The sequence below is a fragment of the Echeneis naucrates genome, chromosome 8, assembly GCF_900963305.1.
Source record: "Echeneis naucrates chromosome 8, fEcheNa1.1, whole genome shotgun sequence".
Lineage (NCBI taxonomy): Eukaryota > Metazoa > Chordata > Actinopteri > Carangiformes > Echeneidae > Echeneis > Echeneis naucrates.
Window position 1 is genome coordinate 13288298 of NC_042518.1, and position 16834 is coordinate 13305131.

Here is a 16834-nt window from a genome sequence, read left to right on the forward strand (position 1 = left end):
GCCATGCCAAGGGACATTATTTGGCAGCTGTCAGCTCTAATAGGAGCATGGCAGGGTGGGAGACAGATCCAGGCTCTGTACCAAGCCTACAAGGGTGCACTATCTGGCAGCTACAGCATATCTGCATGTCTGCTGTGTGTGTGTGTATGTGCATGTGTTGATGTGTCAGAGGGACTGGTGTATCAGACCCCCTCTGAGACAATACATGCCATCACTTGTGCCTCTACAGTGTCCATTTAGCCTGCTATCAATGTGTGGTGATCTGGCCGTGTGTGTGTGTGTGCGTGTGTGTGTGGCCTCCTTCTGACAGTAGTGGTGGGATGAAATGCAGTGAGTCACTGATCAAGGGAGACTTCCAAATGTTGGCTCTGTCATATCATAGCACCACAAGACAAACAGAAGGAGGGCTAGAAAGATAAATAAACAGACACACACACACACACACACACGCACACACACACAGACACACACATCTCTATCTTCTCTTCTTTACAATGGCTCAAAAAGCTCAGTAGGAGGCAACAGTTCTGAAAAAAACAATAACTGTGAACTTCATCGTAATTTGATTGACACAATGAGCACACACCTCCCAAAAGCTGCTGAACTGCTCATTGCAACCAGCGGGGCTCTTTGGTCATATTTTATTGCTGTTTTTTGTTCTCTTCAATTAATAGCAAAATACGTAGAAAAAAGGGAATGAGAGAAAACAGCCCTTGCATGGTCATAAACTCTCTTACAACCTCCATTCTGCCTTGCTCAGTCTCTCATTTTGTAGTTCACCTCCCCTAACCCATTGTATTTTTTCACTGATCGCAGCACACATACCCCAGCAGTTCCCCACCCACTGTAACCTCTGTAAATTACCACCCATGAGAATAAAAGGGTGAGTCACATCTGCCAGGTATCAATTAATCCCCTCCGGGCACAGCTGTAGGTAGGGGGTCTGGCAGCTGTGTGTGTCGGCCTGAGCAAGATGCTTCGGTAGGATCTGTATTTTTGTGTTGATGTGGGTTGGTCAGGTGGCACAACTGTAGGTGGCAAACCGCAGCACGGACGCATGAATACGCAATCAAGGCTTGAAAACACCAAGGTTGTATGCTCAGGTCCATGCTAAGTTACAGGCCCCGAGAAGCATCTGTGGGGTGCCTTGTAATGTAAACTAACCTGCTGTGACAGCAAAGAGTGATTCAGCTCCAAAATACTGTTATAGACCCAGGGGAGTAAATGTGTTGGCGTATTTGTTCATGTGTGTGTGAATAACAATACTGAATGTCTTATTGCATGACCGTTGGGTGTTTTTCTCGCTCTATTTTTAGCTTGAAACAGTCTTTGACAATTGAAAACAAAAGTGCAGATTTAGTCATACAAGCAGGGCTGCATCACTGCAAGGTTGCGCTACATAAACAAATGCAAACTATGGATGGAGCTGTTTGGTTTCCGTATTTTAAGGCCAAAGTGTCAAATTTTGCCGTTTTGGCCAGGTCTTGCTCGTAAAAGAGATCATCTGATCTCAAGCAACCTGCCTGGCTAAATAAAAGTTAAAGAAAAATAAATAAATAAAAATCTGACACAATCCACTTCCTCAATTAGCATTTCGAAAACTAACTTTCATGTAGAAGACTGAATGCACAAACAAGTTGGCAACTAGCTATGGCAGCAGACATTTTAATTGCTCTCATGATTTTTCCATGTTGTCATGGATAGCAGCTATTTTAGGACAGCTAAATGTTAATGTGTTGGATGTGTTATTTCAGGAACATCTGCAGTTTATCAAACAAATAAAAACCAGTTTCTAATCCAATTATTTCACTTGTTATTTCATCTGGCCATGTTCACAATGACAGAGTACATTAGGAAGAGATGAACTACACAGTAAAGCTAAATTATCAATGAAAAACATACAATAATGACATCATTTACAATTGTGGTTGCTGTGCCGTGATTGGTCAGACATAATCCCAAGTATTAAACACAGAAAACTGTGCTGCACAAATTCCAGGCTCCATTAGCTCAAACTAAATCCGTCAGAGATACAAACTTTCAACTTAGTCTATGCACCTTATCTTCCTGATGGTTTTGCAAAGGACAGTCAGCGAGCATACAAGCAATTCATAAATACACATAAATGTGAGTATATTTATATATTATATGCAACTTTCCCTTCTGCTTTAGTCTGTTTTTATTATTAGAGGGGAAAATAAAGATGAATCCCCCAGATTTTGGGGATACAACAAGTGGCTTGTAGTGTTTTTAGTTTTTCTGGTCTGCAGTGTTTCGCAAGTCTCCTTTGGGATGAAATTGAACATGTGTTACCTTAAGCCTTAAAACTGCCCAGAGATACTTTGTTGAAGTTTTTGAGTCTTCCACCAATCCTCACAGGAATAAAACCCCTTTGTGGTGGATATTTACTGCCTTCAGCTAAGTAGTTTTTGTTTGAGAGCACGGGCTGAACATTAGCTTTTATTCACATCCTGCCTTGCATTACAGGGGATATCCATCTTTTAGTGATCTAACTAGAAATGAGGATTGTCCAATGACCTTATGTGAATGCAAAAGTGAGAGACCAACAGAAGATTTAATAGTGAGGGATTTTCCTGATTTGTCATATTGACAAAGCAAAATGAAATTGTCAGCCAGTAAACAGCACGCCAATAAGTGGCTTGGGCAGCACACTGGAATCATTGTCATACTGGGGTGATGCGATGCAACCAAGTTTGCATTGTGAAGCGGTTGAGGTGGATTAATGGGTCAACACAATCCAGGATTATCATATCACAACATTCTTTCTGGTATAATTTTTTTGTTTCAAAACTGATGAGTCACACTGCTAACCACCAGGGTAACAAACTCCCTCTTCATCATCAGTTTATTTTCTCTGCCTTAATGAAGCTCATCTGAAGACACAATCTTTTCAAAAATGAGCTCTAATTAAAGAGCATATTTTGCGCATATAGACCACGCCATGTGTGTACCATTTCTAGATTTAGATATGACAACATCTGAACCTGATCGCTGATAGACTGTAGTAGGTATCATCACATGTATCGTATCTCTTCTAGTGTCATGCACTTGCTGTCCTCATCCTCTGTTCTGATGTCTTTGCGATTGTGTGTTGTTTGAAGTTCTGCATGCCAACACTCACTGCCTTATCATGAAAGGGCCAGTTATTCCTCAGCATTTAGATGCTATTTTGATCGTGGGTTTACACAGTATTTGAATTTCTCTGCAACTTAAAGTTGTATTTTTTTCATACACGTTAGGCATTGAGCTGTGCCTTCGCTCATGCAGCTCAGTGTGACGGTAGAATATGTTTGATCTACAGCTCTGCAGCAATAATGACAGTTGACCCCAGAAGAATCAGGTGAAAAGCTGGTGAAAGTAATATAGTGTTTGAAATGTATGCCAAAACTACTTTCTCATTTACTTTGTGTGTCAGTGTTTGAATATGTGTTTCTCATCATATGATATCTGTGACATTTTGAGTGCTAATATTGCAATTTGGAATAGTTTTTGTGACAGTTTCCTGACGGAGAGAAAGAAAGAAAGAAAATATTTGGGACAAAGCGTGATAGACTGAGAGACAGACCAGACAAAACGATGGAAGTGCAAGAGAGGCAGAATTACAGGGATGAGAGGAGAAGAGAGTCAGAGTAGCAGGGTTGAAGAGGCGATACAAGCAAAGATAAAAGGCTCATGGCAACGAAAGTGATGCATGGGGGAGAGATAACAGGAGGGGGCATGAGAGGGCGGTGGGGGTCAAGTCAGATGCAGAAAGTTGAGAAGATAAGACAGAGGAGATGAGAAAAGGAAAGAAAGAAAGAAAAATAAATATTTCCAGGAAGATGGAGGTTGCAGAGCACAACAGGTGCTCAATAATAGCATTCATAAGAATTTGAGTGGTGGTTAACAGAAAGAGGCTCAGAGCGGGTGGGAATGAGGCGAGAGAGTGACAGAGATACAGCCTTAGCTTACTTTATTACCATCAGGTGGATGACAAATGAAGAGGTGGGATGGAAATGGACAGATATTAATGAGGTGAAAGAGAGAAAATGGATTGGCTGGCAAGTAGAAAATGCAAAGGTCCATTAAGATACATGCGCAGGTACAGTTTATGTGTTTCTATAGTACATACTGTCCCTGTTATTCAGTTTATGGAAACACTTTAATGCTTATAGTTTCTTCGTGTCCCATTAAAAATGTCATTGCCCTAATTTCCCAGTGGAAATTGTAAAAGTTTCATTTAGTCTGTCAGATCTTTTTGATTTTGCAGTTTTTTGCCAAGAGGGAATGGTTAATCCCAGCAGGAGTCCATATCGAATTAACTTTTTCCCAACATTAATTTATCCAGGAGAGGTTTTGCTGAGCTGAGAGTTTTTCAGCGACACCCAGCTTCACAATCACACCAGGGAGCAGCCTGGTACAACCACAGACAACCGGCATGTGGCTGTGCAGCTCCACTGGAGCAGCTGAAGACTGCCTAATGGCACATTTGCAGTGATACGCATTTCAGGGGATAGGAAAGAAATACCAGTTTCATTTGTCCTCACTGATGCTTTTGACTTCATGCAGTACTGTTCACTCACACAAAAGACTGCTTCATCCCTGATGAATACCCCCATCTTTTAAATTTCACACCTCCAGACTTTAGCTCATTGATTTGACAAAGCTGCTCCAGAGTCACAGAAGACATCATAACAGCTGTTTCAATAATGTAGTTGTAGCCTCCGAGATCAGTAGACTGATTTTGATATGTACAACCTGCGCCCCTTTAAGTAATTGCTTGTTATGCTGTGAGTTATAGGCATTCTAAGGATGAAGTCATAGGCACGAGGCCAAGAGTGAAAAGTCATCATGGCAACGTCAATGATATGCCATTTCCCATTTAGAGCTCATGCTATGCTGCATAAAAAACAAAAATCAAAAACAAAACGTTTACAACACTCACCAAGGTTCAAAATACTTTGTGCCTATTGCAGTGCTACACTGTTGGATTGTATTACATCGTGCTGGCATTCATGCTTTTATGCTTACTGCACTCATGACGACAGGCAATCATTTCACAGCAGGCTAATAAAAAGACAAGTGCTCTGTTGCTTTGTGGAGCCAAGGTTTCAACAGTGAGACTAACAGTGAGTAAATATTCATGGGTCTCTTGATGGCGGCCTTCATGGTCACAGCTGATTTGTTGACGATGTTGCTATAATTTTCACACCAATGGTGACACATAGTGGATAGTGAGCCTATTTTTGTCCTTGTAAATACATTCAGACACAGGAAATGTTACAAAACCAATTAGACACTTGGCAGTGGAAATGAGAGGACGCTTTTAATGAACTTCAGTATACAGAATGTGTTGCTATTTTAGCTTCGGAATTTTATTTTTCTTATTTGGCTTACCTTTATTAAAAAGAAATAGAGGAATGGGGATTTAGTAGCCGACACTCTTAAAGGGCAAATGATATTTACGGGTCACTATCAGTGATATTTACTGGACCAATTAAACTGCCATCGGTCACAGCAGTGATGCAGCTTTGTACAAGACAAATTACATTAACATGGCGGAAAGTACCGCTTAAATGAAAGCCACCTTTGCTTTCTACCACCCTGTAGGTAAGATAAGAGACTTCAACTGAAATATCAACTTAACAGTCTCTGAAAATAAAAGGTCAAACCTGACAATTTCAGTAATGAATGGTACACCACTGAACCACAGAGTCTGAGATGGCACACAAAAAATGAATAAAACAAACCAAAAAAATGTTGGACTCCAGAGTATCAAGTGACAGTCTCAGCCATAGTCCTATCAGTGCCCCATCCTCGTGAATACTGTGACATCTATGGGCCATTACTGTTTGCGTTTTGAAGCTAACAACTTCAGCTGTTTGCCTTTATCTGCGTTATCAGTTATCTTTTAACTGTGTATCCATTACTTTTAGCAAACAGTTTCTCAAATATCTTTAGCTGTAATTTAGCCATTTATCCAACAGCTTTAGTTGACTTTTTTAAATAATGTCTTTTGTTTAACCATGTAGCACTCTCTGCTTGTTTGATAGTTTCAATGACCTTGTACTTTGGCGTTAACCAACTCCAACCACACTGGGCTAAATGTTTTAAAACATTCAAGTAGAATAAAACCGGTTTGGTTACAGCTGCAGGTTTGTAATTCTGAAGAGTTAAATCTACATGCTAAGGGCCATATCCTGCCTGTGTTCCAGTTTTGAAGAGGAATCAGAAGTTGTTCAAAGACATCAAACAATAAGAGATGTGAAAAAGGAGAAGCTGTTTTATTTTTTATAAATGACTGACGTGCCCGGTTCGCAAACACCCAGAGACTCATACCTTTCATCAGGGAGTTTTCAGTCTTGGTTTGTGTTGATAGACAGGAACCGTCTTGTTTTTATGCTCAGGTAAAACTTTTAAGAGGAATTCTGGATATTTTTTAATAATGGTTTTTTCAAATTATACTCACATGAATATGTGCGTCTTTTATCATCTTTCTCACTCTGTCGTCAACTCATCACAACATTTCTAACACTCTCCCTTCAGTCCTCCGTCTTTGAGTTGTTCCTTCTGTCCTTCTGCCTGACACTGCACTCTTCTTCTCATGTGTAGATTCACATGGCTACACTTGTGAGAGCCCTCAGGATTTGAAGTCTTGTCTTTGTCGCAGTTTCTATGCAGGATACTGTAAATATCTTTTTTTCTCCCCCCTCTAGGACTCTGACAGAGCTTTTGAAGCAGCCAGGGGAGGCAGTAGTGGTCGACGGAGCTGGAGTTCATCATCCTATAGGGACAAACGGCATCTCTGCCAGGGCCCTGCGCTCCAACAATGGTCAGTCTGCAGCATGTGTGTCTGTGTGTCGCCAAGCATTGGTTTAAACAAACTAAGGCGGTGTGAAATGGCACAAACATTTGCATTTGCAGTCGTGCCACAAATCAGGAAAAGAGTCATGGTTGCTACAAACATCAAGGTCAAAATGAAAACGCCAAACTTTTTCTACTTTTAAATACTGTATAGTTGCTGTGGTTCAATATATGAAGAGTTAAGGTTAGTGGTGGTTCTAGTTTCAGACGACACAACGTGCTCGAACCATTCTTCCATTTTGTATTATTATTGTTCAATTGTATCTCAGATTGGTCAAACTTTTAATTTGAAGCAAACTCTATTTCAACTGCTTTATTTGCTCATTTTAGGTGAATTAATACTCTTAGCTAATTATATTACAACTGCTAATCTGTTCCTTTGACACAACTGTTTCCGCTATGTGCTCATTATTTACTTATCAATTAGCTTTAGATAACTGTATTTCAACTGTTTATCTGTTCATTTTACCAATTAATCATTTATTCACCACTGCAAGCTTCCCTGCTTGATAACTAGTTTTCCCTTTTCGTTTAATTTTTTTTTTTTGTTTGTTTGTTTTTCAAACATTTTCACAGTTTTTTCCCATGCGCTTGTTCGAGTCACCATCTTGACAGTCTTAACTTTCCAATGCAGAGCTATTTAGACATTAGGATGGTGATTAACTGAAAGGATCAGATAATCCTGCAAACGTATACAGTACGAGCATATAGCTCAAGGAAAAGTGAGGTTTGACCTGCATCCAAAGATATTTTTCATTTATACACCATGCACAGGATACTTTTAATTCACTCCTTGGTGTTGGTATCAAACCATGAAGCCCAAAGTTTCTATACCAGTGCCTTTCCCCTTTCTCTTCTTCTTCCTCTCATTCACACTTTCACTGACACAACTCACAGACTCTCACATGTGTCATCCATGGACGAGGAGGTGAGGGGAGAGACAGGTCATATTTAATTAAGCTGTAATTAGCTGTGTTCCAGCTCCAAATCCACAGGGGGAACACTGAGTGACCCATCTGTCTCCTTTTTTTTCTGAACACACATACATGAACACACAGAAAAAATGACCTTGTGCTTCTGTTGTGGTTTGAGAATGAAATTCATTGACATTTTTCTTGAGGGCTAATTTGTTACACGAGTAATGATGTGTTTTGAAGATTAAAGGTCCCTGTCGCCTTGCAATTTTGTCCTTGTCACAGATGAAAAGATATGTAGACAGGTACACATATTACTGTGTGCTAGATAAATGTCATTATTGTAGACCAACCGGATCTACAACCGCAGATATCCCGTAAGCTGTGTAGCATCAGTTACCATCAAAATATACCAACAGAGATATCACATCTGCACATATAGTTCAGAAATAAATTATTCAGCTGTTGAAGTTTGTCAAACACTACCTCTTGCTCTCTCTCTCAGACACACTCAAACACACAAAATTACATATGCTACATTTATCCACACATTGAGTGGCTAATTGCACTACCCCCCTCAGCCCCTCAGCTTTTTCACATTGCTTTATCTAGGTATTCTCACTGTTACACTTCATTATCTAATCAGCCTTTCTGCAGTGTATAGTTATTATATGCGAGATGATCCTCCTTGAGCTCTAAATCAACAAGAAACATGAACATAACTGCAAACTTGAATTAAAAAAAAAGCAAGACAAGCAAGGAAATAACAGAAGGACCATTGAGAGAGAATAAACAAGGCAGCCATAAAGAGGAGAAAGTGTGTGCGTGTGTTGATCAACAGAAAAAAAGATAGGAATAGATTCTGTATTGTTACAGTTTCAAGCTGCAGTAGAGTGAAGTGGTCTGACTGTGTGGCTGGTAAATTGCTTTGATTAGCCCTAACTCTTGGATGGAAATTTTACAAACACTCAGGTTTTGGAGATTCGTGACTGTTCCTCTTTTGCCACCATGAGATGAATTTTTTTCTTTGGAGTAAAACAGTAATTACTGTGTTGATTGGCATGAAAATTAGTAGGAATATTCATGGTGCTCAGATGTTGAATCCAAAGGACTTCGGTGATTCCTAAAAATTTCAGCTAGCTACACCAGCTGGAGAAAGGTTTAACCTGCTTTGTAATATCTTCACATCCCTTTTGATGGATTTGTTCAAAACTTGATGACGACATTCATAGTTCATTGTGGAAGACACCAGATCACTGTTGTGTTCCCCTGACTCCTATATATATATATATATATATATATATATATATATATAATCTAGGTGCACTGTGACTTGCAATAAGCTGTAGCTGCAAAAGAAGAGGAGCTGTGAGAGGCATGACAGCAGCTGATTAGGACAAAAATACACTGAAAAAATTCTGAACTCTTTCCCTAATGAAGGCAGCAGTCAAATCCTCATGTTGCCTCTCTGAAAAGGGAATGATCAGCCTTAATCTCTTCTTCTTTTCTCCCCTGCCCTTATAAGACATATTATAAATACCATGTAAGAGATGAACTAAGGACTGAAATTGATAAGGTGTAAATCCTGAGACTAGAATATTTGACAGAAAGGCAGAAGAGACTGAAAGAAAAGGGGAAGTAAGGAGGTCATACCACGGTTACAATGGCTTAAACAGTGACAAGGGAAGACAAGAGTTCATTGTGGTTAAAAGAGACAGCTGATACTCTGGAGAGAAAAAAAGAGGAAGAGGGTTTGGCATAGAGCTCTTAAGGAACTACGTCAAAGAACAAGGCGAATGGTGAGCAGAGAGGGAAGAAAATTAAATTGAGATGTGGTTAAAAGAGCCATACCTTTTCAGCAACATTCTGAAAGTGTGGGAGATCGTGAAGGTAGAGATAGAAAAAATCAAAATAGATTGAAAGGTGAAAATGACTATGAGTGGTGGGTGGGTCCTTGCCAAACGAAGCGTGACGGAGCAGAGTAAGGGGGGAGCGGCCGGTGAACAGTGAGGAAAAGAGGGAGAAAGAGAGAGAACAATGTGTGAGAGAGCTGCTGTGTAAGCGAGGGATTGAGCGGGAGAATAAAAGAGTGAGAGGAAGCCGGAGGAAAGGAAAGAAGACAGGACAACATGCTGCTAGCTGCGAGGGGGACAGCTGGTCAGATGCAGCTCCGCTCTGTTCTGGTGTGGAGAGCTGCCCTGAGGACAGTCACCCTGCACCACACACACACACACACACACACACACATATTCACTGGTTACCTACATACTTAGAAAGGGACCAGTCACATGCAAACAACAAAGACAACAAAACAACAAAAAGTGATGAGCATTTGAGAGAAAATGGCTTTAGTGAAGAAGTGGAGGCGATGGTGAGGTAGTAAAGGAAAGATGTGAAAAACAATGGAAGAAATGAAGGGAAAAAAGAAGAGTGGGGAAAAAAATCTCAGAAAAATATAAGGTGCATGTAAGTGAGACAATGAGCAGTTATCAGGAGAGATGGCTGAGAAACAAGCAGATGGTGGTGAAGAAGAGCAGGAGAGAGGGAAGAAGGCTGGAAAGCTGGGAATACACTCCCAGATCACTTATAGTTGAAATCAGCCATGCAAAGGCTGCGTCTAATTGTAACACTGACTGCAGCACAGAGCAGCATTTTCTCTGTTTTGTTAAATTACTGTCAGGTAATCTCAGCAGCACTGAAAGCAGCAGGGGCTCTGGGGCTGGCTTTTCCCTCAGTCAGCTTCACAAGGGTTTTCTTGCAATTAATTACACAAAAAAATGTAATTAATTAAAGGAAAACTTCTCAGGGGAAGCTTGAATTAACAAAAGTGATCATTAAGATTGGAGTAATCAGATGAAAGCTGGTCACAAGAAACATTTTTATGTGTCACAGTGGGGAAGGTGCATTGGAGGGGCTGCTGAAGACTAAGCAGGTCTTCGCCTTCACCAACTATGATGATCGCCTTAGCAAGCCAGGCTCTCAAGTACGCAGAGACTTTGGTTGTGGGCAAAATATAGAGACAAACACCTGTGCTCGCATTCAGGCCTAATTTAGAGTCAGCGATTAACCCAAAGCTGGATTTCCTTGGACTGTGGGAGCAAGCAGGAGCACCAAGAGGAAACCCACCCAGACGCAGGGAGAACATGCAAAATAACCACCACACTTGCCATTTTTTGTGCTGCTGCCTAATAAACACCTCTGCCATATCACAACCTAAATTTAAAACACCTTGAATAATGAGGCCTGGGACTGTCTTGCACATCAAGCAACACCTTGAAGCAAACCATGCTCTCGGTTACACAAGGAAAAGGATCGTGGGGATGGAAAAGGGCGGTTATATCTGTGCTGGGTGGACTCCACTGGCGGTCTCCTCTGATATAGGAAAGGATTTGCATTTGTGGGGCATCATTTGCATGTTGCTGGCCTGCAAGAGAGGGAAAAGAGGGACAAATAAAAACATCTGAGCGAGAGGGGGAGAAAGGGAAGCTGAGAAGAGCAGGAGGAGAAGGAGAGAGGGATGCAGAGAGATGGAATGAATGGGCATTTGATGCAGAGAGGGGAGGAGAGAGAGAGATAGGATCAGTGTGACATTGAAATCAAAACAAGGAAATGAGTATCATGGGAGCCTGCAGGACGGGTGTTAAGTGAAAAGACGTACTATAGGCAGGGGGAGGGGGAGAAATGGAGAGAGATTGAGAGAGGGAGGGGGAGAGAGAGAGAGAGAGAGAGAGAGAGAGAGGGTTTGTTTACATCTGTGTGCCCTTGATTTCTGTGGATCGTCGCTACAGTGCCACATGGGGCCGGTGCCAATTATATCCGCATTGAGCTTGTCAGCGACACTCCACCGGAGACGGAGGGAGGGAGGGAGGGAGAAAGAGAGAGAGAGAGAGAGAGAGAGAGAGAAAGCGCACAGATATCTTAAGTATATGTTTGTACGTGCGTTGGTATGAGTGTATGTTCATACGAGCGCGAAAACAAGCACTCAACCATGAATGTACAGTATAGTCTGTACATCAGGTGGCCAACTTGTCTCATAATCTGGCAGCATCTTCACCTTCAAGCATGGATGACCCTGGATCAGGTCCCTACCAGTTTGAATGTTGCGTTATGGGAGTTTCCATTGAAATTAGCAACAGACAAGATGTGTATGGGAACCAGAAGGGACCCGATCCTGACCTTGTGGATATTGTAGCCTCTGACTGACCCTCACCAGATTTAATGTCGCAGAGTAACACATTTCATGGGATCACAGTAATGTGTTGAACCAGACTAGGCAGCTGCAATACATCAATGCAGATGCCAGCATGTGATACGACACCAGCGTGCATATGTAGTAACCACCCACAAGGAGTGTTGCAGAGGAGCAAACACTATAGCTGCTAAATACACATTCAGAGGCATCTGTTTGTTTGGAAAACTATGCCGTTTATTGCCTGAAGAAATCTTTGTATGAGCCATGTCCTGCACTTAACTTTTTATTCCTCGTAATCGCCACAACTTTGGCCCATTTTCTTTTCATAGTCTACTTCCTCAACTCAACTACCAGTGTATATTCCGTAAAGAGATAAGATAATATATAATTTTTAGTGTTGAAGGTTTGTGTTCTGACCTGTTTTGGTTTTTTTTGTGCTTGACTTGGGATTTTCCTCTCAGTCTGTGTTTCTCTCCTGTGACCTTCATTAATCTATTATTGTCTGACATCAAGAGGAGATATGTGAATCTGCAGTTTCCTCTTCTACATACACCTCACAATTTCTCTTTCTGGCGTACAAAACTCAACATCCAAAACGCCCAGAAGAAAGCAGCTTGTTGTATCTCCGGTAAGCATTTAGAGCATATACTCTCCTAAATTCCTTCTAATGATTTCACGTCGCTGAAAAGTCTCTTTCACTGGCATTAGCTCTCCAATTTGTAGCAGGATGTTTCGAAAAGAAATATTTTTCTGGCTCTGACTCCTCTCGGGTGGTAACGTTTGAATTTCACCCACACCACCATGTCCCAGATGTACCAGATGTTCAGATATCCCCTCATATTTTTTTGGGCGGCTAAATCAGGTGTAAATCTAGTGTAAAATCTCAAAGTGCACCGTCATCTTTCCCATCTTAGTCTTCCCCTTTTCAGTTCTGGCTCATTAACCAACAATCTTCTCTCATCATCTGCACTGTCTTCACTTTGCAACCCCTTTTCCCTTGAGGTCTCTCTCGCCATCACCCTCTGCACTTGTTTTCTATCATTTCTTTCTCCTCTTCTTTCAATCTTCCCTCCCTCCTTTGTCTTTCTTTGGCTCTTTAATTCATAGCATGTGAGTGTCTGTGGTCTGAGTTGCCTGATCCCTCATTTTCTAGCTGAACTCTAAAATCACCCTGAAATGATCGCAGAACCACAGTAAATAGGCCTGATGTTTCTTTTGGTGCTGTTAGGAGTAGAAAAGTTGGGCTGAGCGAAATTGAAAGCTTTTGGGGTGATAGAGAAAATCCAGAAGGCACCCTGAGAGAAGTAAAGTTATGGAAACAAAAGAACATCCATCTTCTACCACTTTTTCTGTTTCCTGGTTGCGGGGGGTGCTGGAGCCAATCCCAGCCAACGTTCCGGACGAGGGCGGGGTCACAGGTTGCCAGTCCATTACAAGGCCAACACACAGAGGCAGACAGAGACCAACAACCACTCGCACTCACACTGAGACCTACAGACAGTTTAGAGTCATCAGTTAACCCAAACATCATGTCTTTGAACGGTGGGAGGAAACTGGAGTACTTGGAAGAAACGCTCACAGACACAAAGAGAACATGCAAACTCCACACAGAAAGGCCCCAGGCCAGGAACTGAACCCGCAACCCTCCTAACATGTGAACACAAAAGGAAAATTAGCTAGAGGAAATAAGCTAAAGTTTGACACCATTTCATATTCCAGACAAAATGGAAACTGAGACAATTCATAGAAGCAATCAATCACATTTTATGTCAGCGCAAAAAAATGTAAAATAAAATAAATATGAACCTTTAAATAAAGGACACCACAGAATTTGAAGAGAGTTCAGAGAGTCCCTCTCTGTTCATCCCAGCTCTGTGAGGATCTCCACTGCTGAATAACAACCAACTCACAAAGGGAAAGTATCCAGAAGAGGTTTATTAATAAGCCAGGGCAACAGCAGATTACAGCTTTAGCCAGCCACCAAAACAATGATAGAGAACAGGACAACACAGTGTGCTGATGGACATGTTGACTGTAGAACCACACCAGAAACAGGAGGCATGAGCACACTGTGTCAATAAGAATGCCATACCCTACTCAAAGAAGTTAAGCTCTTGTTTTTACCCATACTTATTTCACTCTTTCACTTTTTAAACACTAAATACTTTTACTCCATATCCTCATCATTGGGAGTTTTATGAGTTCACTTTGCTCCAAACTTGACAACACCAGGCTCTACAAAAACACAGGCTTTGAGCTAAATGCTGATTTCCTAAAGCTGGCCTGATGTTTGGAAGAAGTCTCTTTTTTTAGCGCCATGTCCAAGCTTCCAGTGGCTTGGGGAGTGTTTGAATCAGCTACCTCAGAATTTTTCATGCTCTAGACTTCTCTTCTATATCTAACCCTGCAAAGCATCCAGAAAGCCCAGGCTTTTTCAGTATCAGTGAAAGTTCCAATCCTGTGAAACAAAATCTGGCAACATTGGTTGATTAAAAGAAAAAGTGTCCATGAACAGGATTAGACAGACTTTCCAACAATTGATCGTATTTCTACTAATGAATGCAAACAGTGTCCAGAATGATCTCCTCTTAATCTCTTTGCTTTTGTCGAGGTGAAATCAATACCTGTACACTGCAGCTGGTGCAGAGGACCTGCGTGTACAGATGTATACAGCACCCATAAGGAGAGCATAGTGTCTTCAGACACATAAATGCTGCGTTTGAGTGTGTCTGCGTGTGGGTGCATTGATCCACTGCGATGCCAGGGATACTTTCTCTCAGTCATTTGAAGGACACCACACCCCACGCTGCAGCCCCAAGCACCAAACCATCTCACATACACACACACATGCGCTCCAACAACCGCTGTGGATAGCTTAGACAGACGATTCATAAATTGCTGCTCAATAGAGACAAATGATGGTGCACATTGGCAAGACATTGTCATTGTGTACTGTCTTAATGTGTGGGAATAGTGTAGTAAACAACAGTGTGCGTGCATGTGTGTGTGTGTGTGCTGGTGATGTCAAGGCAGGCGGTTTGTCACTGCCTCCACCTGCAGCCGTCCTGAGGGTCAACCATAATGGATTAAATCATTTTTACTCATTCAACCTTAAAGATACAACTGTGTGAGTGACTGAGCAGAAATGTGTGCTCCCTCTGACTAAACTGGGTTTTAATGAATAATTTCCTGAGAGTGCTGGTGTTATTTTTCTTCTGTCGTTTCAACTTCCCTTTTGGGCATTTTAACATACCCCAAAACTCATGAGATTTGGACAGTATGTCAGGACTGTGAGAAATTTCGATATTTCATTGGTTGTAGAAATGTACATCGATCGACATAAATGAAAACTGGTAGACATATGTGCCATGACGAGCTGAACAAAAAGTGTGAAGGACCTATACCTTAACTCTGACAGAAAGTCAGCCATTTTTAGATTTTTGACCGATTTCCCTGCCTCGTACTTTAACAAACTCCTCCCACAGTTTTCATCCAAATGTCTTCATATTCATACAGTATCATCTCAAGAGCAGGAAGATGCAAAACTATCAAACTCTTTATGAGTCCCCGCCCAGAACACCTCTATACGTCAATACTGAATGCCACCTTCTAGACCCGGGATATCAGCTTAATACACGACGCAATTTACACAAAATATTATGACACAACATGACGTCAGATAGACGGATGTTCTCTAGCGCCACACTCAAAACAAAAAGTCTGTAAAACTCCGGCATACGTTGCCCAATCCACACATGATAAGACTCCTACCCTGAACACAGAGCACCAGCCCCTGGACACAGGAGGTGTCTCATTGCGCAAACATTGTCTAATTTGTATGATATTTCCTGGACGTGTTCGCCACATTGTATTCTTTCATATGACGTAAAACTGATGGGTGCCTTCTTGTGCCACAGGGTGGACATGCATATGACTCTCCCAACAAAACGTTTCAAATTGTACATGTCTGCGCAGGGGCGAGTCCAGGGGCCTCCCAGTTGCACGGTGTGCGAGGGCCCGTTCATCTCCGCTTGCAGCTTTAATTTTACTTTGTGTCTGTATCGCAGAGATACAGATGAACAAGGCTTTTTATGATTAATGTTAAGGTTTTGGAAGAATATTTAAACCTTAAAGTTAAAGAGATGGCAGGAATGATGTGTTTGAGGGTGCATGCTTGAAAAGGCACTTTGCACTACTTAATACACAAGCAGAGGGTGGCATTTTCATGTGTGTGGAGAAATGAGCAGGGAGGAAGTTCAAAGGGAGAAAGTGGATTTCCATGGATGTGAGAAGTGCGTGGACATGTGTGTATATGTGAGCATTTTCCACGTGTCTGTTGGACGATGATATGAGCCTCGCTGAGCCCCTGAGCGAGGTGCAGTCTGCGGCTATACATTAAATGGCCCAGATTAGCCCCGACCGCTGCAGGCTCACTGATAGTATTACTGTTATGGAGCAACTGGGAGGGGTCGGGCTCCATTTTGGCTCTGTTATTCTGTCATAATGAGGCATAACCCCTCTCACAGAGGACTCAGAGGTTTCCCAGTTAATGCATCAGGCGAAGGGTAGCACTTGTGCTGACTGCCAGGGAGGGAGATGACAGAGGGTGGAGGAGAGAGCGTGTGTGTCTGTGTGTAAAGTACATTTACAGCGAGCAAATGGACTGTTCCTCAATGGGAAAATCCATGTTCAACAACATCTGAGTTTTACTGCCTGCTAAAATCAAATTAATATAATCCAAAATCATTTCAATAGCTTTAACAGACTGCGCTGACACTTAAATCAATGGACCACAAATGAATCTATATGAAGCACAAATACACATGGATAGAAAGGCATCCAAGATGTGCTGGGATCGTGATGT

General features: G+C 41.7%; 1 protein-coding gene across 1 annotated transcript in view; it reads left to right on the forward strand.

Moving 5' to 3' along the window:
• The window catches only part of LOC115047262 (protein shisa-8), an 81168-nt gene that overhangs the window by 29664 nt on the left and 34670 nt on the right, over positions 1-16834 (forward strand). The window contains exon 2 of the mRNA XM_029508070.1: positions 6717-6832. Coding sequence (XP_029363930.1) covers positions 6717-6832 — 116 coding nt within the window. The remainder of the gene's footprint in view (positions 1-6716; positions 6833-16834) is intronic.